This window comes from Xiphophorus hellerii, chromosome 13, assembly GCF_003331165.1.
Source record: "Xiphophorus hellerii strain 12219 chromosome 13, Xiphophorus_hellerii-4.1, whole genome shotgun sequence".
Lineage (NCBI taxonomy): Eukaryota > Metazoa > Chordata > Actinopteri > Cyprinodontiformes > Poeciliidae > Xiphophorus > Xiphophorus hellerii.
Genome location: NC_045684.1, coordinates 19,585,443 through 19,612,939, shown reverse-complemented (window position 1 = coordinate 19,612,939; position 27,497 = coordinate 19,585,443). Strand labels below are relative to the sequence as shown.

At 39.7% G+C, this 27,497-nt stretch overlaps 1 protein-coding gene across 1 annotated transcript in view; it reads left to right on the top strand.

Moving 5' to 3' along the window:
* Window positions 1-6,052: 6,052 nt before the first annotated feature.
* The window catches only part of kcnh8 (potassium voltage-gated channel, subfamily H (eag-related), member 8), a 61,387-nt gene continuing 39,942 nt past the window's right edge, over window positions 6,053-27,497 (top strand). The window contains exons 1-4 of the mRNA XM_032581856.1: window positions 6,053-6,447; window positions 19,691-19,924; window positions 24,693-24,824; window positions 27,330-27,457. Coding sequence (XP_032437747.1) covers window positions 6,372-6,447; window positions 19,691-19,924; window positions 24,693-24,824; window positions 27,330-27,457 — 570 coding nt within the window. The 5' untranslated portion in view covers window positions 6,053-6,371. The remainder of the gene's footprint in view (window positions 6,448-19,690; window positions 19,925-24,692; window positions 24,825-27,329; window positions 27,458-27,497) is intronic.

Genomic DNA, 27,497 nt, shown 5'->3' with positions numbered 1-27,497 from the left:
CTCCAGAATTCATTTGTATAGTGCACTCAACCAATAAAGCCCAATCTGCAACAAGCATTTTATGAGGCAACATCTATAGATACCTGAACCCTTTAACACAAAGGTTTTATAAACACTTTGACATGATTCTTTTGAGAATAAGAACCTCATCTTCTCTTTCAACAATAGAGTAAACGTTTCACTATTACAAACAACGACGCAATAGGCCTATGTTAACTTAACTATGTAGGTTTGATCTCGATAAGTGGAACCCATATGGGTCCAGGATTTGTTGTGTTATTTAAACACATTTTCTCATTACCTACATATACCAGACTCAACTAGGACTCACACAAGGTGTCTAAATGGGTTATATTTAGAACCCCAAGTAGGTCCTTTAAATATGAAACAAGAACCCTTTTGTTCTCATGCAACCTGAGCAAAGTCCACACATACACAAGCTGATTGTATCATCCCAGGAAAGCAATGGAAATTCTTGCTTTTGTGTTTTCACATCAATCCAAATTGTGTTTCATAACAAGCCTTTGTTCAATTTAGAACAATATAGCATGTCTCTAACCTGTCAGAGAGTTTTTGATTTGAAACTACAAATGCTCAAAACGCATTAGTCAACTTAAAATCTTAGAAAGAGCTTAGAATTGGAAGCTGTGTATCAGATACCCACTTTAACTTTATTAGCCATCTGCTAGTGTGCCCACATTTTCTTTAGTGCTACACGGTTCCCAACACAAGGGGGCGCCTACTCCCCACTGACTATAGGCATGGAAACGTCCTACTGATTTTTTTGAGTTTTTATTTACTTTTTACTGCTTGTGTTATGCTCTAAGACTTCTACTCCCCTTTTACATTCAACCTATGTGCAAGCACCGGCGCACCATGCTCACAGACACAAACAAAAAGGTCGTAGAATACAAATCAGAGAGATTAAACTCATAAAATGTCAAATATGAAAACATAAAATGTCAGATCTGAAAGGTCAAACAGAATATCTCCCTCAAAATATTATCATGTGCAATTGCTCCAAAGCTATAATTATTAAATCACTAAATATTTTTTTCTGCTTCTCTTGACATTTTCTCAGTTATTATTATCAAAACACAGCGCAGAATAGATCTGAATATGACTTACGTAGCCCTTTAATGCTCAATGTTTGTTCAAATTTGTGGCAAAAACTTAATACAGGATTTAAAATCCAAAAAGTATCCAAATGTTTGATATGTTTTATCATAAAGTAATGTATTTCTCGTTAAATGTAGTGCATCGAATTGTAGAAATATACTCACTGAGATGTGCTGACAAATTTTAGTACCAAGTAAAAGATTTAAAAAAAAAACCATAAATCATCTGTACCTTTTAAGGATGTACTAAAAAATGACAGGGGAAAAAAAAAAAATCTTATTCTTCTTCCTCTTTGCAGAACCAATAGACTTCAGCCATGCATCAGCAGAAGTCCCCACATTGCTGAGATGCCCTTTCCCTCTCAAATGTGGTCCAAAGGATTCCTTGTGAAGGTATCCAAAGGCAAAATGTAGTGAGCGTCTCGGGTGGAAGAGAACTCGAGGCACTGAGAGCTCCTTTTGTTTGCCCCCCCCCCAATCCTCCTGAAACTCCAGCAGGTGTGATTGCAAGTTTGTTTTCGCCAACGATGGGAAGATGCTGAGCAACATAAAGGGGCTTGGGGAGAGGGAGCAGCCAACGCTCTACTACTTTTGACTAATTAAACAAAGTGAATTAGGCTACCTCCCCAGCCAGAACGAGTCACGGCTGGTTACACATCACTCATCGTGACTAATTCAGTGAGAGAGATGTCAGTCAGCAGCCCCTGCCAACATGCGTCTGTGCGCGTGTGCGTGCGTGCTGTTTGGGTCTGCGTCTTCCCACGCGCACCCCCCCAGGTACGCTGCCGACAAAGTTCGGCTCGTTCTAAAGTTATCTTCCGCTGCTCTGCGTCTGCCTCTGTCGCCGCCACGATCTTCGTGTGATCGAATTGCACTCCCTCCCCGTCACCCCCAGCTTTTGCTATTTTATCGCTGGCTCGATACAGCGTTGATGAGGCTGGCATGCTAAATGATAATTAAGACCATTACACGCTCACAGAGCAGGCTACCAGCGCAGCACACGGCTCCCTAGATCGGAGCCCTGTCTCGGGGGACACCCTACTACTTACACAGCCGTGTATCCCCCCCCCCCCCTCCAAATTAGGTTAGATTTTCATTCCGCCTCATTCGCCTCGGATGTGATGTGGTTATTATAAACTCATGATACGGTTAGTGAGCCTGCTGCTGTTAGACGGGTGGAGGGATCGTGTTGGCACGTTAGCGGGGTGGACGGATTTGCACGGCTCTCTGCAATTCCGCGTTTTGACTTCTTGCTCTCATTCGATCACAAGTATGTTCGCGCGCGGATGTTTGAAATCTGTTTCGCATACTGCGGTGCGAAGTGCATGCAAGTACGAAGCTGGCATGTGGATGTACAGTACAGACCAAAAGTTTGGACACACCTTTACTAATTCAATGGGTTTTCTTTATTTTCATGACTATTTATAAGGCAAGAAATCCCACTTATTAACCTGACAGGGCACACCTATGAAGTGAAAACCATTTCAGGTGACTACCTCTTGAAGCTCATCGAGAAAATGCAGAGTGTGTGCAAAGCAGTAATCACAGCAAAAGGTTGCTACTTTGAAGAAACTAGAATATAAGGGGTATTTTCAGTTGTTTTACATTTTTTTGTTTAGTGCATATTTCCACATGTGTTATTCATAGTTTTGATGCCTTCAGTGTGAATCTACAATGTCAATAGTCATGAAAATAAAGGAAAATCATTGAATTAAAAGGTGTGTCCAAACTTTTGGTCTGTACTGTATGTGTGGAGACTCGATGCTCGTTACTCCTTTACTGAAAACTCGAAAACGTCTCCAAAATATTAGTTATGGCGTTTTCTGAAAACAAGTAACCAGACCTTTTTTTTTGTATATAACAGTTTCATCGCTATAGTGCTAATATTACAGCCTGTGGATGTCGTAGCAAAAGAGGATTGTGATAATCCTAGGACTGTAAAATTTAATATGTGTAACCTTTTTATGAACAGGCCTGCCTTGACACCACCTGAAAGAGCAGAAATGTTTGATGCTAACGCTAACCCTAAACATCAAACATTTTCCAGTTTGTTGAAGCGCCTTGCATCTTAAGTGACCTCTAGATGTTTAAAGCGACAAGTGACTCACTGAAATCAGTCTTCCTGCAAACAATAAAAGCTGAAAGAGTATGAACAGTGAAGTCACCCCAAATGTTTTAAAACTGGAAAGTTGAGCCTGTGATTTCAGAAAGTTTATTCACTTTGGAAAGACCGCTGAACGTAGCCACTGCCCATGTACAGAAAGTAAGTCAAAGGAAATCCTAATACTGATTTATGCTCAATGCCTCTACAGCAAAGACAGTCCTGTAAGTCAGTTCAAGTGGGCTTTTACATGGAGCCTCAAATATACTTTGGCTGAAAGCTGAAGGAATACCAGAGACGGATTGGAGCAAGCACACTCTAAAATATGGAGCTTTAATAAAGTTTCTGTCTAGGCAACGGAAACTTAACTTTGACTCAACTTTCCCCTCAGTCTGAACTAATAATGGCACACATGTACAGATGAAGCGTTTTGGAACAGTGATCAGGATTAAATGATGCATTAGCTATTTATTTAGTCAGGTGAAACATCCCTGTCTGCTGGCTGTCAGTTTTAATCTTATTAGCCGCCACGTTCATGGAAGTAACTCAGTGGTGCTTAGCTACTTCTCGGTGCCTCCCCTCAGGGACGTGAGTCACAGATTTCCAACTGAGCGTCCTGAATGGGTTTGTCTGAATGTTTGTGAGGTCGTCTGAAGTCGCTCAGCGGATGTTTGCTTTGCTGCGGTGAGCCTTAGAGCACCTGATGACTAAACTTTGACATCACCGCAGTTACAGCCTCTTTGTTTTGCGGAGGATTTGAGTAGGAGTCACGGAGCCTGACTGATGGCATTTGGTGTCGCTGATCTAGAATGGAGGTGGGTTGTGTCCCGTTTCCAAGGCGTATGTGAATGGTTTGGTGCATGAAGCCAAGACGCTTCTTGATATTTGCTGAATCTTTTATTCAGTTTGTTTCATTAGGCAGAGATATCCTATAAAACTCATAACTATTATTTTTGGTGGTCCGAATGTATGGACACTATAAATTTAAATTTTATCAGTAACATTTTGAACAATTATTTTTCCTGATCTTCATGACAGGACATTATTTTGATCAGATCTGTTGTGTGAATTAAAGTAAAATAAAATAGTTGAGGTTGTAAGGGTGGTCGAGTCGAGGCTTATCAATACTTGTTCAAGCATTTTACACGTGTTGCTGCAAGAGATGTTAGATGAAATCTCTGCTGTTGTTGTTGCTTCAGAAGAAACTGAAGATCTGCAATTATTTTAATATCAATTGTAAATGCTCCAAAATGTAAACGCCAGCAGTAATGGACCTGGAGATTTTGCAAGAGCAATAAGGCTAATTGAGTTTCCGTCATCGAAAAAAGAAGTGCAAGTGAACCCTGGGCAAGGTCACAACCACACACATAAAACCCATGTGAAATATGTTTTTAAAAAATTAGCTGTACTTAAATAGTCAAACACTTCAGATTTACATAAATAGCTGAAATGATTAAAACTGACAGCCACATGAATTACATTATTTTCCCCAGCCTTTTTTAAAAAATTATAAATAACTAAATAAATAAATGTATGAATGACAATAACACAGTTATAAATGTCTTTCTATGTCTTCAGTGATTCAAACCGTTTAATGTTTATGTCAGGATTTCTACATGGGATTAAAATCTGTTCTGGGAGATGCTGCTCCCTCTGCTAGTAACATTTATTATTATCAAACCAAGATCTAAAGAGCTTTCTAACATCTTTACTCAAAAGGCTTCAGAAGGCTAAGAGTCTGTAATTGGATTTAAGTTTATCTCCTTAAAAAAAAAAAAAAAAAATACATTTCAGGATAAATGAAATGACCTGGAACAGATTGTCCATTCATTCAGGGTTGTTCCTGTATGATAAAACAGGAACAAGCTAATCTGAGCGGAGATCAATTCTCACTGCTGCTGGGAAGAGTTTTCTGGGTCTACAGTCAAATTGATCGCGATGACATTCGAGTGAGATTGAGATGTGGTGGTAATCCTTTTGCTAAAGAACATTCCATCAAAACTATCTTCCTTTTTCCTTAATAAGCAAAACAACGTTTTCTGACATCTACTGCGTGATTTATAGCTGCTTACATCCAAAGAGTCTGATGATGTGTCACCTTCCTGGCGGAGTGGAACATTTATGTGAATCCCTTAAATAAGTATTAAGGGACAACCGGAAAGGGATGGGATTCAGTCCGGAACACCTGTTCAGACAGAAACAGGGTTACATTAAGAATTGTCTCTGCAGCCAATTGCTCACACGAGGGCGCCATTGTGCAACTATCATTTTTTGAACTGAGCGTTTCTCGAGACACATCAGCTCCACGCACAACATTTATACATTGGACCAGCAGGTGGTGATAAAAAAAAAAAAAAAAAAAAAACTCAAGGAATTCCTATGAACACTGGGAGGGAGAAGCGTGAAGAAAGCGATGACACAATTCTGCACATGGAGTTTATTTAAACGTCTTCAAAGTCTACGTAAGTGGGAGGACGCATTTTAATGTGTAACAGTGACATTTGGCATAAATGTAATGTCTCAGTTGTTGATGGGTTTTTTTGTGTTTTTATGATGTAAATCACCTTCCTATTCAAATAAACTTGATGAATTGATGGATGAATCTTATTCACTCTCTTTTTTCTTATGTAAAAAAAAAAAACCTTCCCTCTTGTTTATGCCCATTCACGTACTGTGAAGATGCAACGGGAAAATTTAGTCAAATCTGAATGATTTTTTTTTTCTATAAAACTTTCTTTTTTTTGTTGTCGTCGTGGTTTTACTCGCACCTGTCCTGGCAGAGCGCGCACTGCAAGAATTGGTCAGACTAATTATCGCATCGATGACAGAAAAGTTTCAGTCTGCCACCATCGCCTCTGGCTGTTATAGGTGATCTGCAGCTGCGGGCTCCTGCTCCCTCCGTCGTCACCGCGGGCCGCTGTGAAACGGCCGCGCGCATGACGTGCACTGTTTCCCCCCCCCCCCAGCCGGGGTTCGCTGTAGTGCTGAGTTGACTGGATCGCTCGCCTGCCTGCTGGTTCGCTCGGAGCTTCGGCAGCACCTTTAATGAGAGCGCCTCACGCATCCGGACGACTTGCGCCCTCTCTCCCTCTCTCCCTCTCCCTCTCTCTCTTCAGTAACTTTGATGGGGACCTCGACATTAGGCTGGGAAAATGCCTGTGATGAAGGGATTATTAGCGCCGCAGAACACGTTTCTGGACACCATAGCCACACGGTTTGATGGCACTCGTAAGTTTGACCTAAACTATTTGTCTGATCTTTAATTTTGTTTGCTGGCCTGATTGCGAGAAGCTCGACAAAAGCAGAGCTCGATCCGTGGCTGCTCAGATGGGCTCAAAATAGCAAACAAATAATAATAATAATAATAATAATGTTTGCTGAAAAAAAAAAGATATTTTGTCTTCAGTTCAGTTTAAATATTGGATCCAAATGTTTTCATACTTCAACTAAGCTTCAAAAGAAGGTAGAAGGAGGCATAGTTCAGTCTGTTAGTGGTGAGGTTTCAGCACCTCGGACAGCGGCGATAAGGGTTAACTGGGTTCTCCCTCGGTCTCACTGGATTTTTAAAAAAGTTTCAGCCCGTGTTAAAGATAAATTGCATTTATTTGCCAGCGTGACCTGTTGGTTTTGCTGTCATGGCGGGTCTTGAAACAGAGTCCCGAGGGATCAAAGTTTGCCATTCCACAACAAGAAAATAAAAGCAGTTTCCTTCTTTTATCTTTCCTCTAAACTCTGGAGGGCTTCACATCTAAGAGTCGTTATCTACATAAAAAAAGTTGGGAAAAAAAAGAAGATCTTCTTTGTGTTTGTTCTTCTTGTAATGTAATTTATCTTTTAGCGACCTTTAAGAACACGCTGTTAGCCTGGATAAAAGTTTGAAGGTGTGTTTGTTTATATTTTAACTTTGGTGTCAGAAATAAATGGGAAACGCTTGTGAAACATGTCGAACTATTTTACATGTAGCAATGCTACAACCAAATTTTTCTCTTTTTTTTCTCTTGAATTTATGCAGTTGACTGATAAGCAGTTTGTGGCTGTGAATTGTCTTACTGTGTTTGTCTCAACTTCCATCCTGCTTAGCAAAATCAGTCGCGTTCTGACGTGTTGAATGAAGAACATGTATGGATAGCTATTTTCATGTCTTTTAAAAGATCTTCAGTTGGACAAAGGAATGGACTTTGGACTATTCTAACACTTGAAAAGATCAATTTGAACTAAAGGATTCAGATTCTGCTTCCACATTAGCTCAATTTCTCTGGGCTCCTTTGGTCACCTACTGGTGATGGGTGGCCTTTGGTTTCATCCTGTGGGACGCTGTTGCTGATGTGGGAGACACTGGGAGAGTCCAGCTTGGTGGGGGATTGGGCAAAGTGCTACACCGCTGGACAGGACATGTTAAAAAAAAAAAAAAAAAAGGTGAAATTGTAGCTCCGGGATGACTTTTTTTATGGCAAATTAAAGCTTCTAGGTATCAGCTTTCATGTCCCTGCTGAGTAAAAGTATCCTCACAGCATGATGCTACGACTCCCTTGTTTTACCATGGAGATGGTATGTTCTGTGTGACTACATATACTGGTTTACATGTAGGTCAAAAAATTCCACTTTGGTTTTATTTGACCCACACTCGTGTTTACTGTGTGAGACTTTGGAGAAACGTTTGTGCTTACACTTCTCTCATTCTTCTTGCCACTTTTCCATAAAGCCAGTTTTGTGCGGTGAGGAACAGTTGACAGATTCTCACATCTGAGGTGTGGTGTTAGTGGCTCCTCCAGAGCTGTAGTAGCTCTCTTGGCTGCTTCTCTTATCTTGCTCTCTCAATTTTCAGGTAATGCATTTTACCTTGGTGACTAATTTAAAGCTTGCGATGCCATTTCATGACCCAATCTTGCCACATTTACTCTGAGAATAGTTACATGGGGGTACTCTACTTTCAACTCAAATGACCATTAAAGGTTAGTGACGGCTCTGGATTTTCTTTAAGGGCATCAGAGGAAATAATACACAGCACTTTTCTGAGTTTTGTCGTCATTTTTAAACCATGTCTCATTTCTTTTCACCTCACAATTCCATGCAAATTTGCATCATTGTCACATGAAAGCCTAATCAAATTCTTTGAGGCTCGTGAAAAAAATATGGTAGAATCCATAGGAAGTATGAATGTTTTTTGCAAAGCACTCTCATGTGTACAAAGATTTGAGGGTGACTTACCGATTTTGTCAAAATACAATAAATAATTTCCCCCTTTTAATTCTTCATGTCCTAAATTAAATCTACCTCAACCTTTCTTATCACAAGATCGTCTCCTACCTGTTCCCTGTGTGGCAGTATCTCCTACTATTTTTTTTAATTAAAATGGTTACATCCATGGTAATAACACTGTTCTCTCACCTGAGCCATTATGCAGCCTTCTGAAACATGTTCCTAACACCCAGAGAAGCTTGATAATAATCAGAGATATCCATTGAGACTTCAGCCCCTATACCTATTGATCCAGCATCACTGTACATGTAAGAACAGGCTAGTGTACAGTATGTCTGGTGGGAAACTAAAGAGAGAAAAAAAAAGCCTCTGCTGCCTGCATGGGCACGAGCTCTGCTCCCACATAAGAGAATTAGAGTGGTTCTGTGCAGCACAAGTAGTTTGTCAAGCTCCAAAGAGTGAGCTGCTGTCCTTGAGCTGGTGAGGTGGAGGAAATTAACGCTGGATCAGAAGTGCTAGATGGAGTGGACCTGGAGGCAGTAGAGCCTGACTGTACAAATTGGGTCTGATAGCCTGGTCAAGAACAAATATTAGTGCAGAACTAAGGTTTTATCACCGTGGGATCCCCTTCGAGGTCATTCATCGCCCAGATTAGGGTCGGAGAGAGTGATAAATGGCTGAACCTTCGAGCGGGCAGCTCTTTAACAAGATCTCATTTGTACTCAGAGAAAAGGTTTATATGTTTTTACTGGTGGAACTTCAACGGAGAGTATTTCTTTTCGTGCTTCCAGTAGGTTTTACTGCGCTCCTTTTTCATACCTCAGCTAGTTTGTATAACCCAAGTTGCCACGTTTGCAACCCATGTCAACAGCTACCGTTTAAAGGTTGAGGCTACTCATGGTGTTCAGAACACAGTGGATATGTACTTACCTTTATAAATGTGTCCTATATTCAGAAGAGGGATAAAGTAACAATTTTTGGTAAAATGCACTTGAAGTTAGCAGATGTTATTTCAGAATAAGTTACATAACATTGAGTGCATTTTGCTAATAGTATTACAAATTTAAACACTGTTGCTGAGATCAACGCATCTCTGTATATAGATTATTTTCTCTTTACAAATGTGTGGAAACATTGACTCGCTGTGCTCAATGGTGACTGTGTGCGAATGACACCTTCTGTCAACCTTACAACTGTGCAACCATCCAGGTGACTAATGTCACCACCTGTCCGTCACTGCTACTGTGTGGTGTGGGAGTGATGCTCGTTATAAATCGTATGTTGTCGCCTGGTAATTACCGTAGTAATTTGAAGCGTGTCTCCTAATTTGAACCACCGGCTTCAGATTTTTCTCTGTTTCGCAATACTCCATGTAACTTTCACATATTTATTTTAAAAATGTTTATAGGTTGTGGATTGTTAAATTGCTTAGGTAATTTGTGTGGAAATAATAGTACAGAGTTTGTATTTACCGCCTCTTCAAACTGCTGGATTGTCAGCAACTGGCCAATAAGTGGTCGGTATTTGTCCCAAAGTACATGCCCCTTATCTGGAAGAACTCAACTTCCGTCGACATTACTAGGTTGGTCATTGGTAACACGCTGTGGTCATAAAGATTTTGAGGAAAATAATAGGAAGCCATATTCAAAACGGCTTCCTATTTTCAACATGCAATCCCAACAGTTGTTACCCAGAACGTGAAGAGGGTGGAATACAATTTATTCCATTTCCAAAACCCAAACGGAGTCTGGAATAACTCAATAAATTGATCAAGGCCTGCAGCCGACCTCATACAGGTGAATAATACTGTGATCTAAGGCAACTACCACATGTTTGTCTGTAAGAAGGTAACTGGTAGTAAACATCCCATTTTTTGTCATAATGACTCTTATTGAAAGTCGCTGATCAAAGATCAATAAGTGCAGTTAGCTGTGCTTGATTTTATGTGTGGAAATTCCAACGGTAGATCTATGGCCGCATGACAACATGTGCTGCAGTAAATGTGGTATTTACATTTAAGTGTCTTTTAAAAATTATTCAAAAATGTCTAGGATAGCACATTGAGTTTCACTACTGCTACCATTATAACACTGTTTGCTCTGCTTAAATATGGGGGCGGAGCCGACAATATGTCAATTGTAAAAATAGCTATCTGATATTTTTATTTTGGTAAAGTACTGAAATATAGTCACTGGTTCATTCCTTTATTTAGTAATGGACATGATTGTTGACCGCATATTACTCGCATTATTCATCCATAAATTTTTCCACTCATTAAGTTCTAACTATACCTCTATCATGATGAAAAGTTACCGACTCACTCTACAACCAGAGCAGAAATCAGTCATTTCAGCTTCAAGTAAACAGGACCCTCCTTTACCAGATGGGGTGCTTTTCAAAATAATTGCTGACTTGAATTGTCAGATAACTAGTGATGTCCATCACTGGGTTAAATGGGCCAAAGTTAGCTGTCTTTTTGCCAGATTTAGCAGACATTTTAGTGTCTCTGTTCTAACAGAGGGAGTATTTAAAACCTCCTACTGTGCTGCCTCCTCCCCGTCCTGTACCAGCCCTTCAGACTGCTATTTTCTAACATTAATACACACTAGTCCCAATTCCATAAAGAAACGAGGGAAAGGAGTTGAGCCAGAAAAAGCAGAAAGAGTGCGCAGCGCTTCCTGCTTTTCATATTTATGAGCAGATGTGTGTCTTTTGCCTGGTGCGTCTACGTGTGCGCTCAGCTGTCTGACAATATTACAATAGTAAAGCAGTTCTCCTGACTGCCTGATTAACACTTTTATATGCTGACTTTTTTCCAAAGTGGTCTGACACTGTAATTACCCCTTGCTTTTAAACAGGCGTTTTAAGACCCAATTAAGAATGTTACACAATAGAGGAGATTCAAACTACAGAGAGTACAGTGTCCCCAGGAAATTTTGTTGCCATCAATTCTCTGACCCTCCAGGAAGACAAAAAGAGATAATTACCAAACATGAAAGACCATGGAGGTGCGCTACCTTTGACCGTGCGGTCACATGTACGTTTTAGCGAGGTTTACTTCAGTAAATAGAGCCCAAAGCGAACTGCAACACCTTAAAATTCCTAAATGAGAATTTGAAGGTATTTTGTTAGTCAATAATACGATGTAAAGTTGTGATTAGTCTAGTGTGTTGTTGACCCCAGTCAGAGTATGAGTCTGGAAGAAATAATGAGAGTAGTTATGAGACTTTGACGGAGTAATCAATCATCATTGACTGTACCGCTGCAGGGTGCGGGAGGTCTCTCACTCACTGGCAGTGAATTGCTACAACTGTTCCAATTTTCTCCAAAGCTTAATTAATTCTGGGAAAGTTTTATCTAAGAAATGAGCTTGGTCTTGGGAGGTTAACCAGCTGCAACGTTATTGCAATCTGAGACACTGTTGTACAAATAATTTTTCATTTCTAAAAAAAAAAAAAAAAATTCTTTCAATACAGCTTTGGTTAACAAAATATAAGCAAAATTTGTACAGAAGCCCTCAGTGATAGTCCTTAAATTTGCTCACAAGTCTTTGTGAAAGATTAGTCGTTAATCGTATTTGGTATTATGCTCGACACTGTCCCATATTTCAAAGTTCAAAGTAAATTATTTACTTATATTACAATCACAATATGTACTTTAACATGGTCTTGTACATGATCACATAATCAGCATAAACTAGCATTTCTTATACCTGGAAATAAAAGAATTGAATTACACTTTAACAAGAAGAATTTAGTTTCCTTTTCCACACTGAGCAAAAAAATATAAACAAATACAAGTTTTTTTCTCAGAGGGAAAAGTTCTGACATTCTACCCACTAATCGCTAATGTTACCTAAAATACTTTCAGTGAGATGATTCATCTAAATCTCTAACATCAGAGCGCAGAACGTTTGTCCCACTCCTCCATTTCAGCTGTGAGATGTTTGAGGGGTTTTTCCACGGCATTTCTTGAATCTCAGACGGTCCTCGGTGGATTTACTGGCATGCTTGTCAGGTTGCCTGGTACAGTTCTGCTTCAACTTTATTTTTTTAAGTAGATGGTGATGAATCTTTTCCAAGCACTCTCTGATACACAGTGAAATTTGTTATTGGATTCTAGGATGGTGAGCTGGTCAGGTAATAGAATTTTCCTAGATGTTTTCTTCCGCTCTACTTTTTAGGGTGAACTTCTTTGTAGTGACCAGAACTGGGCATTATGGCCCTTGTTTTTAAGGTCCTTGGTTTGTAGACTCTTTTCTGTACAGTCCGATGAATTAAGGTGATGGTCTTTAGAGACCTCTTTAGCTGTCTTATCAGAAATTTGTGTTTCAAGGAAAGATTGAGCTCTGCCAGGTGTGGCTAAGGTATGATAGGGTCTTTAATCAATCTCCTGAAGTTATTTGTGAAAGGAATGGTCATTTTCCAACATGCAGCACACTTGATGGAAGACTTGCACTTGTAACAGACATGAATCACAAACAGGTCTGGTCACTGACATGTACGGTGGCACTGCTCTGTCATTCATTCTGCTTGGCAGTTTAATGAAAGAAAGACGTTGAGCTTGAGACACAGAGCTGATGAGTTGGATCTGCAACCCTGACACCATTTAATTATTTTTGCAAACCTTGGCTGAACGCAGACATCTATTAGACGTCTAAAACCCATCTGAGATGTCTCAAAATAAATTTGTGAGCTGGTACTAAACCGCCCCAATGCAGTTTCTTACTTTCCACCTGAAATAATTAAGACTGAACAAAGTCTTAACTAAGTAATCCTCATTTTGCTTGCTGATACACACTTTTTAAAACAAGTTTCTAGACTCCGGAGTGGACGCTACAACAGACTCTACACGGTATTATAATACAACAGAATTAACAGTAAAATGCAACAGTATTAAAATCCATACTTATTCCATGATTTAACACATTATAGACCAACATGGGCTTCTGTAGTAGCTAAAATCTCAAATTCATCCATCATTTATATCAACTATGCCCGCTTGTCCTTGCGGGGTCGCCATTGGGTCATTGGGTGAGAGACGTCACTAGTTCACCACAGGAGTAAAACCATGCATGCACGCACTACTACCTAAGGGCAACTTAGAGTATCTGGAGAGATCTCACGCGTGCATGGTGAGAACACGCAGACTCAATATAGAAAGGCTGAGATCCAGAGCCAGGAACTTCTTACTGCAAGGCAACAATGTCACCAACTGCACCACTATACAGCTGCCTTGGCCAGACTTTGGTTAAGCGTTTTCTGACCTCAACGGGATATCACCTGGCTAAATGAAGTTCAAATAATGGCAACAGGGCAACGATTTCCTGAATTAAACAGGACTTTTATAAAGTATTCCCTCCACACACACACCTTTAGAATTTAATTTCAGCAAGCATTTTTTTCCCTCCGTCACTGTAAAAAGAGGGTTGCTGCGAATTCAAATGAGGTCAACATCCCTTTCCGCTCCATCAGACTCGCAGACTTTTTTGAATGAGAGCCTGCGCGTCATCAAGATTGTTCTGCCTTGTTACACCACCTAATTAGTGAGATTCCTCTCCCAATCGGCATGTCTAATGGACTGTCCAAAACAATTGACAAACCGGGTTTCACCAGAGGTAGCCTGGGCCAAGTCCTTCCATTTTTAGACCAGGTTAATTATGGTTTTGTGAGAACGCGAGGGAAGCCCTTTGATAGGAGTTTTTCAGGGGAAAGAAAGAAAAAAAAAAAATAAGATATCGATGGAGAGATGGGGAATAGCTGAATGCATCTGGAAAATTACTGGAATTTAATGGCTGGTGTAATGTGTCATTTGGGTGGGAGCCTTGGGGAATGTGTGATGAAGAGCAGAGAGCAGTGATTAAAGCTGTGGATTTGAGCAATGATTTTCTCTTTCAGTTATACAGAGTGAATGGATTACCACTATTAACCGTTCTGAGAAAAGTATTTGCCCCGTTAGAGAGGTCTTCTGGCTTTGCTTTCTTGTCACAGTTAAATTTTTCAGATCACGAACAGCTTTGACGTCTTAGGAAATGCAAAATGGTTTTGTGAGGTTTTGTTGGACGATCTGAAAAAATGTCTGAGAAAGAAAAAACATGTAGTAACAGAAAATAATCTGAAAGCAGACAACTATTTATTCATGCCAATGTGTTTCTGTCATGGTTTGCATTCGTGTGATCAGTTCAGGTGCATCCAACAAAGAATCCTGGCAACTGGCTCATAATCTCCAGTCTGTTGGTACTTCACATAGAGTGATGACTATGATACCTAATTTTTGTTTTCTACACATTGCTGTAACTCTATGCAAAAGGAAATTTGTAAAGTTGTAACCTTGGTTTCCATGGTGTGTCAGTGGTTACTGTGGCAACTGAAAAGTGACTTTTTTGGGGGGTTATGTAACTGCTTTGTAGCCGTTTTCTTAGAGGACCTGCAGAAATTCAGACGGAAAAAGGGGGACTATATCTTTCCACCCATCTCCCCACTTTCTCCACCATTTTTTTCTATCACACTTCCTCTCCATTTTTCATCATCCTGCCTCTTGCAGCTCCATCCCACTTGCTTGCAGTGATTCTTGGCACCCCTTCACCCTCTACCCTCCTAACACACTCATATGTCTTTCTCTGTACATTTCCTAACCTCCTCTTCTCCTTTCCTTTACCTGTCCACCTTCTCCTCATCGCTCTCTCTCTCTCTCTCCCTCTCATCTGCTTCTCTTCCTGCTGTGCGGCTCTGCTGGCTTCACTTTCTCATCTCCTGTTCGCTCTTTCTCTATGTTCATTGCTTTCCAGTGCTTGGACACACACCGCAGGAATTATGCCTGTTCTTCATATAGCCCCCAGAATGCTTCAGGAAGTGAGGGAGCTTATCAATGAGCTGGAGAATGTTTTGTGCCCATCAAGTATTTGTGTCATACGATAGGTGCACGTAGCAGAGGAACAAGCAGAAGTAAAGAACCAAAAAGGCTCCTGGGGAAAAAAACCCCAGCTTCACCTAAAAGTGTGTGCAAGTTGATACAAATATTAATATATCGTGACTGTATGCTTGGTGTGATTGCCTCGTGAAGTTGGGGACCTAATGCATTGAGTTTGTATATTCTCCTTCTGCATGTGTGTGTGTGGGTGGGGGGCTGGGTGTTCCCCTGGTACTCTGGTTTAGGTTAATAAAGTTCTCTAAATTAGCAGGGATAGACTTTAAATACTGAAAACAGACATATTACTGACTGGCCATACTGTGGGTTCATAATAATGAATTTACATTCCTATAAAGCAGCGCCTGAGCTCCTCAGGATAAAGATTCACATCATTCTTTAAGATGAAAACACCCTCAGTTGTTTTTCCTGTCAAACATTCGTGCATTTTTGCTAAGCTTTTTAGCGTTCAAACATTAAAATTGTGTAAAATCTCCTTTGCTCTTCAAATATTTTGTCCAGAATCACAGCATTTTTTCTGCCTGTGGTCCCAATTCATCTCCTCCCATTCTCTGTGTACCTGTCAGATTACTTCAGCAACTGTCAGGCAGCAGTGTTGAGAATCTATGGGCTGCTACTGTGGCCAGTAAACCAAAAGGAAAATCTGAGTGGAAGAAACACAGGGAGAAATGGAAGAAAATTGTCACTGAACTGCAGAACAAGAAATTGAAGACAAACTGAATGAAAGTAAAAGTCTCTGCCAAAGATTGTGCGTCTAAATTGGGACGGGTGGGGGAGCGTAAACATAGACAGATGATGTTTTTACGGAGGTGGTTTGTGGGGAAGAAGGTGAGCGCAAGCAGGGAGGGAAGCAAATAAATGGAGTCTGGTTGAAATCCAAGGTTTGAAAAAGATGAAGAGAAATTAGGTGCAGAGATCCAAAATGGTGGATGGGAGGAAGTGAAGACTGATGATAGGTGAAAGGTTTGAAAAGTTGCTGAGACTGAGAAAAGGAGGATATATGGTGGAGAAAACGGATAGAGATGTGTGGTGTAGTGGGATGTGTTTCTGTTGGGGTAAGAAGGAAGAGAGGGAAGTAGAAAGAGAAACTAGGACAGCAATAGGTAAGGAGGGGAAGATAGGTGAGAATATATTAGGACAAAACCCATATGAATAAAGGTTAATAAGGGTTATGTTTTATTATTTGCAGTAGATGCTGAGAGTGTATTTAAAGAAATTCAGAAGTACAAATAAAGGATACAGACATTGTTCTTTTTTTTCTCCAATAAATGAATTAAAATGAGCACAAACCTCATTATCAGGGCATAGACAGTATCAGTATATTATTTTGATAACGGAACCAACGTGGAATGCAATTTGTACAACAACATGTTGCTTACTCTAGTTGTTTGTTAAATTAACTTTGCAGAACCAATAAAAATGACAGAGTGGCATATTAATATCTATCACCATCTTGTCCATAGAGGTTTGTAACTGAAGCAGGTCCTAATATCCACTTTATCTTGAGATGGTGTGGACACCAGTGGAGGAGGAAAGAGTAAAAAAAAATGCAGTTAATAATGTAATAATGCTGTTAGTTATATAGTTTCATATATGTTTTTGATGGTGGCCTTGTTAGTTTAATCAGTAACTGAATGAGAGTTGTGTAAGCATGCCATTTTTGGCCAAAGTAATATTTTTACTATCACAACAATGTAAGCAGAAGTTTAGGAAGGAGCGGGTTTGACGGGTTTTCATTCATCTGTTCGATCTTTCGGGTTAAGGATGAGACTCAAGATAGCAGAACCTGCCTGCCAAACGATTCCACTTGTCAGTTCCAATAACGTCAGACGTATTTGCGTGATGACGTTTTCTACACGCTGGGCATAATGTCCAAGATGGCGTTCCATGGTCCGGAATCAAAAAGGAATCAAATCGATAAGTGATACTGATAATGGAATTGATATGGCTAAATTCCTATCATTTCCCATTCCTAGCTGTGGCATCAGTTTGAGTCTCTCTTCCCTCCAGAAAAACACGTACAATACAACATGTCAGCTGCGTAACCCCTGTAATATAAATGTTATGCTAGTTATATGTCTTTGTAAACATTAGGTTTCTGTTAGCTCCATCCTCCTTTGCTCTACGAGTTGCTACCAGAAACGCTTTAGGCCTTTGTCAGGAACACAGTGGCCTCAGTCTTTTCTTTAACCAGAGCCTCAGTGGCCCCTGACAGCCAGTCCCTATACAGAGACCTGCAGTTGTCCGGGTTGTCCCATCAAAGTGTCATCTCTTATACGACATATCTGGGTGTGTCTTTTTGTCTGGAATGGATTCAGCTACAGTGTAAGCTGAGTATATCTTAAAATCTTTCCAAAAATTCAATTAAAACAAGAGTTTTGCAGTTTAGTTTCAACAAATAGCATGAAAAGTTAAATGCTTCCTACAGAATGGAAAACAAGCATCTGATTCCTCTTGAGAACCGGATACACAATCTTTTACTCTCTGAATTTCCATTTGTAGTTCAAACCGAAGGTGGCTTTTACTCAACAAAGCTTGACTTGCGACATAAAGCAATTTAGACAACCAGGTTGCTCAAGAAGTGAGTTATCGATGTAGAAAATAGATTTTTGTAATGCAGTGTAATTAAAAAAAGCCATCTAGCTGGATGTCTCATACTGCTGCTCATGTTTGCGCGTGTGAACGTCTGGAGATGTGTCCGTGACTCATTCGTTTACTGTAATTATCCAAACGTCTGAAAATGTATTTGTTCTCCAATTACTGTGTCAAACGTTCTAGTGCACTTGTACAATATACTGGCCAGGGTTCGCTGTTCAGCTTCTTATCAAATGGCAGCAGGAAACACTCAAATCCACAAGTACACACTTTTCACAATCTGTCAAACCTTCATTGTCCACTGCCATGTGTAATGAGTATTGTGCCGGATATATTAGCTGTCTATCAGCACAGCTCAGCCTTGTGGCAGCGTGAGTGTATGTTAGTATAGCAGGTCTGTGTGCCATCGCAGATATTCAGGTATAAACAGCTGCTTAGCTTTGACTGGCTGTCCAGAATGAGACTCAATTGGCTAATTAACTGTGATAAACGTCAGCCCGCGTGAGATTTTTTTTTCTTTCCGTCGTCAATTCAGAACTTCCCCAATCTTCAACTTTATTCTGAATAAAAGTTGTTGTTTTTTTTAAAAAAAAAAGAAACGAAACCAATATCATTAGATGCAAATCTGCCAAAAAAAAGTCCTGCAAATATAGCTTTAATATGAAATATTTTATAAAAATGCGTTTGAGTGTAAAGTGTGGGGCTCTGTTGCTCTCCAGCGTGCAGTTAAATGGGAAGCTCACTGAACCACATGACCTCTATTCATTCAACCCACACCAGGCCTTCATATGCCTGAACTGAAGATCCCATCATGCTGCGGATCGCTGTGTTAAAAGTCACATCATCAGTCCTGTGTCCACTGAGAGCAATTTTTTTCACAGAGCTGGAGAGGCGCCACTTGACCAGTTGCATTTGTTTCCATTTTTGAAGTTTTTAAAGCTGGCGGTGTGGTGAGGGGAACTGTGAAGTTTAAACATGCATGTCCCAAAACCACAGCTTCGTTGTCTAAAGACATGCTGGTTAATATTCCGTTTATGCACTGAGCTCATACTGTGTTGTAGCTGAAAAAATCCCCACAGCTGCATTTTTGACTTTCACATTGATTCTAAACAATAAAACCCCCTCCAAAAAAATCAGCTTGCAAATTCAGTTTTTTTTCTATTCTTAAACATTATTTCAAGCCATAGGTATACTTTTTAGGAAAACGTCTGCTAAAAGCCAAATTCAGTCCCAACTTCCAGGCTCAACACAAGAGTGAAAAAATAACGGCTTTTAGAACGGCAGCTTAATGGTGGCCGTAAAAACTTTATTAGTCCCCGCAGACGCTGTGCTCAAATGTTATCCTTTTCAGCACAGTCAAATGTCAAAATTTATGGGCGATATAAACATGTTTAAAACCTACTGTAAAAAAATTGTTTGGCTCTGTATTTCTTATGCTTTCCTTATTTATGATTCTATTTTCATCCAATTTTGATATGCTCTGAGTCAGAGGCTTTAGCCTAATAGAAACATCACTGTTAGAGACAAACTCCTACAGTTGTGGTAAAACCAACCAAACAAAAGATTCTATTGTTTGATTCATAACTAGTTTTTTGTTTTAAAAAAAAAAGAAATAGACAGAGAGTGTGCTTTTTCCCCTTTTTACAATGAATGTACAATTCCACTTACAGTGTTACAGTAATTAACTAAAGTCCCCACTGACCAGAACAGCTTTTGCTCACTTTCCATTTCCCCTCTTGTTTCTTTGCAGACAGTAACTTCATCCTGGCCAATGCTCAGATGTCGAAGGGCTTTCCCATCGTCTACTGCTCTGATGGCTTCTGTGAACTCACAGGCTTTTCTCGGACTGAGGTCATGCAGAAGAGCTGTGCCTGTAAGTTCCTGTACGGGCCCGAGACCAGCGAAAGCATCATCCTGAGCATCGACGAGGCCTTGGAGGAGCGCAAGGAGTTTAAAAATGAAATCATGTTCTACACAAAGACAGGTACTATGTATTTTGTTTCATGTTTTTTTTTTTTTCTTTTATTCCTTCAATTTTCATTTTGTCTCATGTTTACAGATACAACGCCTTGGAAATGTGTTCAGAGCCTGAGACCATTTTTATAGTTTGCGACGTTATAAGCACAAACTCTAACATTGTTTACTGGGCTCTCTTCTTCTGGATTTCTTTCAATACTGGTCTCCTTCTAGCTATTTTTCCTTCTGTGGTTTTCTGAAATACATGGTTACAGGTTGTGTATTTATACTTAAAGGCACTGTGCATTACCGCATTCCTCTGCCATTCATCAAGCAGGAGATTAAACCAAGGCCAGTTGACAAGCTTTGAGATTTATAAGAGATAATCCATATGATGGCTTTAATGTGGGACTTTGTCTTTTTATGTTTCCACGAATGTGTTACTGTGCCATTAGCTGAGGAAGCTTCATTTGAGCCGAGAAATTGATTGATGGATGGATGAAATAATAAAGACAGAAATGGATATTAAATTTCTTTTATTGATCTGCGCCCATTTAGCAGCGATAAATCAATGTCGTAGGTTAGAAATGTCCCACTTATGGTCCAACTCCCAGAACATTAAAATTTTAATAGCTGCCAACTCCTGACTGCTCAGCCTCGTCTCTATCCGTCACATTCAGCTCTTCCAGCTGTGGTGTCGTGTAGCCTTTCTGATTAAAATGAAAATATTGAGCATATCAAGTCTTCAGCCCATGTTTTATTTGTAGGGATCTAATATGGTACCATATGGTCTGACATCTTTATTTAAAGGTTTTTTTTGTTATACTCCAAACTGGAGTCTGATTTGTGTGCCAGTGAAAATAATGACGAGATGAAATAGGAACTATTATATAAGGGGTGAGGCTTTCATGAGTTTATGTTCCAGAGTTTTGACATACATTTGAAATCACTTGTTAGAAAATGCCCACTTCAGTTTTGCACCACGTGATGGGAGTTATTTTAAAAACATCTAGGATTCTCTATTTCCTCAGACAAACAAAAATCTGTATGCACACTGCATAACATACTGTACATATACAGGGGTCTAATAATGTGCTTTAATTGTCCATAATCATACTTTTTAAAAAATGTCCCTTGAGTTCTCCTGACTACAAAGAAGAAACAAATGACTAAATAAATCACAGCACAATGAAATAAGAAAAAGAATCCACCAAAAAATTGAAATAGGAGTATAAAATAACTAAAATAAGAAAATGTATCCACTAAATGATGTAAGAGTTTTAGACTCGGAAATTGCTAAGCTCCTTTGACATGTAGCAGAAAAATGATTTACTGTACTGATGCTGAACAAAGCACAACATTAATGAAATGCAACAACAACAAAAAAAAAAAAAAACACACAGCAATTTCGGAGCAGACAAAAACACCCTGCAGTTAAAATATGGTAATTTACTGAACAATTTGCTAAACAGAGTAACAATGGAGAAGCAACACAATTAGAGAAAACAAAACAATAATAAACGTGTTAATCAAAAGGAAGTGCTTTAGTTAACCAATAAAGAAATGAAAAACTTGAAGAATTTGATGAAATAATACTACTAAAATAAAAGTACCGTAGTTAACTTTGTGGAAGACAGTTTACTAAGCAGCAGTAACATTTCTCAGAAGGACGCTGTTCATTTGGGCAATTCTGTTCTTTTTCCACTTCTTAAAATTTGTATCCAACTTTTTTAGATTTGATTTTGGTTTTGGTTTTCTCCATATGTTTCTTACCCTTTATTTTTACAAATACACTTGTTGCTCCCTTTAACATCTGAACAGTTTAAGCTGATTTTCTACCTTTTTGCCCATATTCTGCTGTGAGGACATGCGGCTATATGATTCCAGTAAATAATTTCTACCACCAGGAGGACTCCTGAACGTATATTGCATTGGTCAGTATTTATAATCTGTCATATTTTATGAAATTTTACTGGCCCCAAACAAAAGGCAGAACCACAATAAAAGGAAATAAGACTGTTATGTTAATATATAAGCATCTCATGATTTTTTTCTATCAAAATGCTCAATTACAGAGGGAAATGCGGTGATTTGATGCACTGATTTTGTGTACATGGTACAAATTGGTGGAGGAATGACTTTACTCGTGGGTCTCATTCTGTTATAAAATAGTAATAACTAACCCAACAAGAAAATGATGTTGGTCTCTTTGTACCTTTGTTATATACCTCTGTAATTCTGGTTACGTCATACTTGAAACATCATGATGCTTTTTGTACCAGTTTGATATCTGCTTCAATGGCTGACATGTTCAAATAATTACATCTATTACAATTTTAGCTCTAATTTTGGTTAAATTTTACTATGGGGAAATGTGGTGTCAAGACTCCAATACATAATATGTAGGAAGTTGCCTAAAGTTGTTTTTGGTTTGATTTGGCATCTAAAGAATCAGAGGCTCAAAGTCACATTGAGTGGAAACAATCTATCATCTTTTCAGAAAATACTGTGCAACTAAATTACATGTTGTGGAATATTTTTTAGCATGTTATGAGTACTAACCATTATAGAAATACTTGATTACAAAAATAGGCAATGAGCTAAATACACACAAGTGATTTACGTTGGTTTGTTTCAAGGCATGAGAAGTGAATTGACAAAATGCCAATATGAGGACGTGAATAGGGAGCACAGACGAATGAGGGGTCGATCTGGAGCCCAACAAAACATTACGTTTCCAAGGAAACGCAAATATTCATGAAAAAATGTCACATTAAGTAGAGATTTTTTTTATTGCTGTGTTTAATGTGGTTATTTTTGCACCTCAGGGGAAGTACAGGTCCAAGACAGCTGCTGTAAAGTCTGTTAACGATGCCATGTGGTATCGGAAAATGGCTTATTCCATGCTAATTATACTAAATGCGTCTGATTTACTGTTTTTCTGTGTATTTACTTGATTACCTTTTAAATTCAATTTAGCTGGTAGCTCATTGTTGCTTACAGACACAGACAGCTTAGCTATTACCATCACAGAAGGTCTCCTTTCAGTTACTGATCTATCACTCTTTTTTTTTTCTTTTTCTCGTATGTTTCGCACATCCACATGGTTCTGCTGATTCATCTGTCTGCCTCCCACTACTCTGGCTCTTATCCCTTGTGCTGCTCTTTTGTTTCAGCATCCCCTTCTTTTTTCATCAGCCACAGCAGAGTCCCAGAAAGCAAACTAGGCTGATTGAATCAGTTTGTCCTCCATCTGTCTGTCTGCAGGTCTAAGAAAAGGGAGCGCGGCGTGTTCGCAATCAGGGAAGCTCCTTCTCCTGCTGTGTGCTTGATCGTGCCGCCGCCCCTCACCGACACGCAGACTTTCCCGCTCACATCAACACACGCAAAGACCAAAATGCTGTGATTATCGTCTTGCAAGGAAATTTTTATGAGTGGGAGTAATGAGAGGAGACTCCGTAGGAAATCCCTCTTGATCAGGAATTCATTTCAGCTTCCAGAATGAAAGAATTAATGCAGGATCCTGTGGAAATGCAGTGTCTTCTAAAAACATAGGGCCCATAGGGTGTTTTTTTTAAATCACAAAGATTTAAATCATGTTATAATGCTATTCCTTCATGAAAAGCATACCTCGAGAGATGCTTTGATTCTTTCATGCTTGTTCGAGAAATCCTCTCCCATGGCAACCATTCCAGGTTGCCTAAATACTAAGTCTCACAAATGTCCACAAAGCTCCTCCTTGGAGCTGCGGTCTCCAAGCTGCGCTTCTGCCTGACACAGCACCTCTTCCCCGTGCCTTCCCCACTCTGCTCCTCTAGACTAGCCAGCAGCAATTAGCAAACATCTAGTGGGACTGCAAGTCTTCTGAGCTTGTGACAGGAACCACTTCTCAGTCCAACACTCCTAAGAAGTTGTAAACGGCATCATGGAAAGGATTGTGGATTTTCTGTTCTGCTTGCTCGGGCTGAATATTAATGAAACTGAATGGATATAAAATACTATTGAGTATGTCATTAAGATCATTTTAAAAATTGACTGGTAAAAATAGACTGACTGTCAAAACAACAGGCAATAAAAAAGCGCACCCTGAGCAAGGACAAGCTGAATGACAAGGTGAGAGGGAAACGGCTGAGACTAACCTCAGAAAATACACCAAAATGCAGAGGAAAGCAAAATTAAATAAGAAACTGAACGCAAGGAATAAACTAGTGTGGACAGAGCCTGATGACTATAATGAGTAACAGAATATGGCAAAACCTTACGAACAATAATAAACAACACACTTGTAGTTGACTGTGACATGTAGAGAACAAGAAAACTCCACCATTTACTTTGTTATGTTTTCTCTCTTTGGAAAACACACATGTTTTAGCCCTAACTATATCATCCAAGTCAGCTTCCTGTGTGTATTTGGCCAAAATGAGTTTTTACCTAATAAAATATTCAGCACTAATCTTTCAAAGCTTCTACCGAAGCACCAAAAAAAAAAAAAAAGCAATCGATTCAACAAGAATGGGACCTGGGAGATAGGTTTATCTTCTGTTGTGTCTGGGGAACACTGGCTCGGGCTATTTAAAGGCTCAGCCTCTCTCTGGCGACTTCCAGCTGTAGACAGGCTCATTAGTACGTACAAGAATGTATAGAACTGTTGCTTTGTGAAAACACACACACACACACACACACGCACCCATACAGTTTAGACACACACAAACACACCCCCACATGCCGTAGGTCCATTCAGAAAGTAACCAGAGATGGTGTTTATTAGTGGTAACAAGGATGTTCTTCCATTTCAGCTGCTCTGTTCTGGTGTCTCCTGGACATTGTGCCCATTAAGAATGAGAAGGGTGACGTGGTGCTGTTCCTGGCCTCATTTAAGGACATTACCGACACTAAAGCCAAAGCCATCCAAGAGGACAAGAAAGAAGGTAAACATAAACTTCAGTGCTGAAACTGTTGATTCTAGTTTGCCATTTCACACACAAAGGATATCCTGCAAAGAAATTCAAGCAGAAAATATCCAGAAACTCACAAGTTCAATGGATGCAAGAATTGTGCAGGTGATATTAAAGAAGGGGTGCTATGGTAACATGTAACTGGGTCTGTTAAGATGTTTTTGATTGAAATAGCTTTTGAGTTTAGTACATGTGACCACTTAATGCTGCACATTCATAGAATGACCGTTTGCAGTTCTTTATAAAACATAAAATGTTTAGAAAGTCTGCTGTGCTTTTTAATTTAAAACAGTGCATTTTGAGTTTTTTATTTTTGAAAAAAATACTGTTCTCATGGGGAGGTTTATTCAGTAAATTTGATTTATACTGTAATAGTTCATGGCTTGAAAATTATACTGACCATCATTTGCATTGGCCATTTAAGAAAATCAGAGAAAATATCACTTGCATAATAATTTGGAACACGGTGTTCATTGCTGTTTTTCATTGTGTTATTTTAGCATTTTGATGCTAAAATAACATAATTCATTTTGATGATCAAGATGAATAAGGTTATTAATAAGGGTATGCACAGTGGCGCAGTTGGTAGCACTGTTGCAGCAAAAAGGTTCTGAGTTTGATTCCCGGCCCGGAGTCTTTCTGCATGGAGTTTGCATGTTCTCCCTGTGCATGCGTGAGTTCTCTCTGGGTACTCCAGCTTCCTCCCTGACAGTGATACTTGTGCAATCCTATTCTGATTGAATAGGCACATGCTTTAAAATCTAGAATAGCAAGAGCCAGTTGTAGGTCCTGTGATGAAACTAGAACTTTAGCACCTTGTCGTCTGCTCTCAGCGTGAACTTTATTGATGTTGGCAGTCATTTTTAATCCCCTCCCCACTTGCAAACTGCTTTCCTTAAACCGAAATGACAGAACTATGGTTTCTTTGATACCAATTTAAATCCTATACTAGTTGCTGCAAAGTGGATGCTTAATATTCAGCACCACAGGTACATTTTCACAGAGAAATTGAATGGTGCCTTCTGCAGATTTGCATGTTTTTGCTTACATTGCTTGACTTCTTCCATATTGTTAAGCTTGACACCAAATATCCATATGCCAGAATATGTTAAAAAAAAAAATGTCTTGGGGCGTCCTACTTTTTCCACATGACTCACCTCACCATAATTTGCTTGAATTTTTTGAGCTTGTCTAGTGATGTCAAGCAGACACTATAATGATTAATGAACTTAAGCATCACAGTCTGATGCCTGGCGTTCACTATTTTTTCATCATTGAGGTTTGATTGCCGTTTTACATCTTTCAACTTCGGACGGGGATTTCAGCTGATACATATTGCAAAATTGACATAAGAAGGGCATTTCCACCCAAGCTGGGGATACCTCACACATGACCCACTTAGTTATCTCTCGGGGCATTAACCAGTAGAAAGAAGGAAACCTAATCTTTGCACTCAGCAGACATTTGTTGTACCAGCCTTTTTCTCTTTCTATCAAACATTTTCACTGTTAGCTGCCTCCATCTCTGCTTTGTTTCCCCCCCCACTTCCTTGTTCCTCCATCACCTCTATTTCTCATCTCTTCCAGCTGTTTTTACCAGAAACTGTCCATTCTCGCCTCAGCTTTCTACTCTTACATGTTGCCCCCTCATACACAACACTCACTCCTCTCCTCAACTCCCTCCCTACTGTAAGGCAATAGGAGTGTAGGGAAATCCATTAGATCTAAAAATAAGCGCGTCTCAGTCTCCGTGCTCCTGTAGCCGCTCGTCTCCCAAGGCTGCACCGTGTTATGGATGGGCCCCTGTCCGCTCGTCTTGTCTGGGGTCCACACAGAACACACAGGGAGCGCACAGACTTTCCAAAGGGAACGATCGGAAGCGGTTTTCACTTTTGCTCTTTGGCGATGTTATTGTCTAAAAGGCCAGTTTCTCAAACCAATCTGGCCTCAGTCCCTTCCTGTTGGCTCACATCAGTGAAGAAGCGGGCCTGGACCGAGCGGCAGTGATGTGATTTCTGTGATTACCCCACTCCTCTGACCAAACTCATCACTCTTGCACAATCTGACGCTCTCCTACTGCAGTACAACTAAAAAGAAAGGCGCACAGGGGCATGATTGCCAACTCACACCCCTATAATTACTTGTAGTAAATACAACATAATATACATAAATACCTTTTTTCCTAAAAGCAGAAAACTGAGTTAGCAGAGCATTATTGGCCAATGCTATGTTACTAAAATTTAATATACTTTTGGCTGTACAAACGTGACATTTCTAACATATTTTATTTTGTAGGTATAAACAAACTACTTATCCTCCCTTTGAATATTCATGTTTTCCTATTTAGGACAGAATATTATGTGTTTTTCATCAAGCCTAATGACTGATTCAATCATCAAGAGTTAACCTTGGGGGGTAGATGTTGTTGTAGATGGGTGTGTAGCACCAACATTTTGTGTGTGTGTGTGTGTGTTTACAGAGCGACGACGCGGCAGGGTGAAAACCGGCTCTTCATTCAGCTCGACTCGTCTGCGGGGCAGCACCGTGCTCTACCACATCTCTGGTCACCTCCACAGCAGGGAGAAGAGCAAGATTAAAATCAACAAGGTATCGCCACGTTGTGCAAACAACAGAGCGGGGTGGGAAA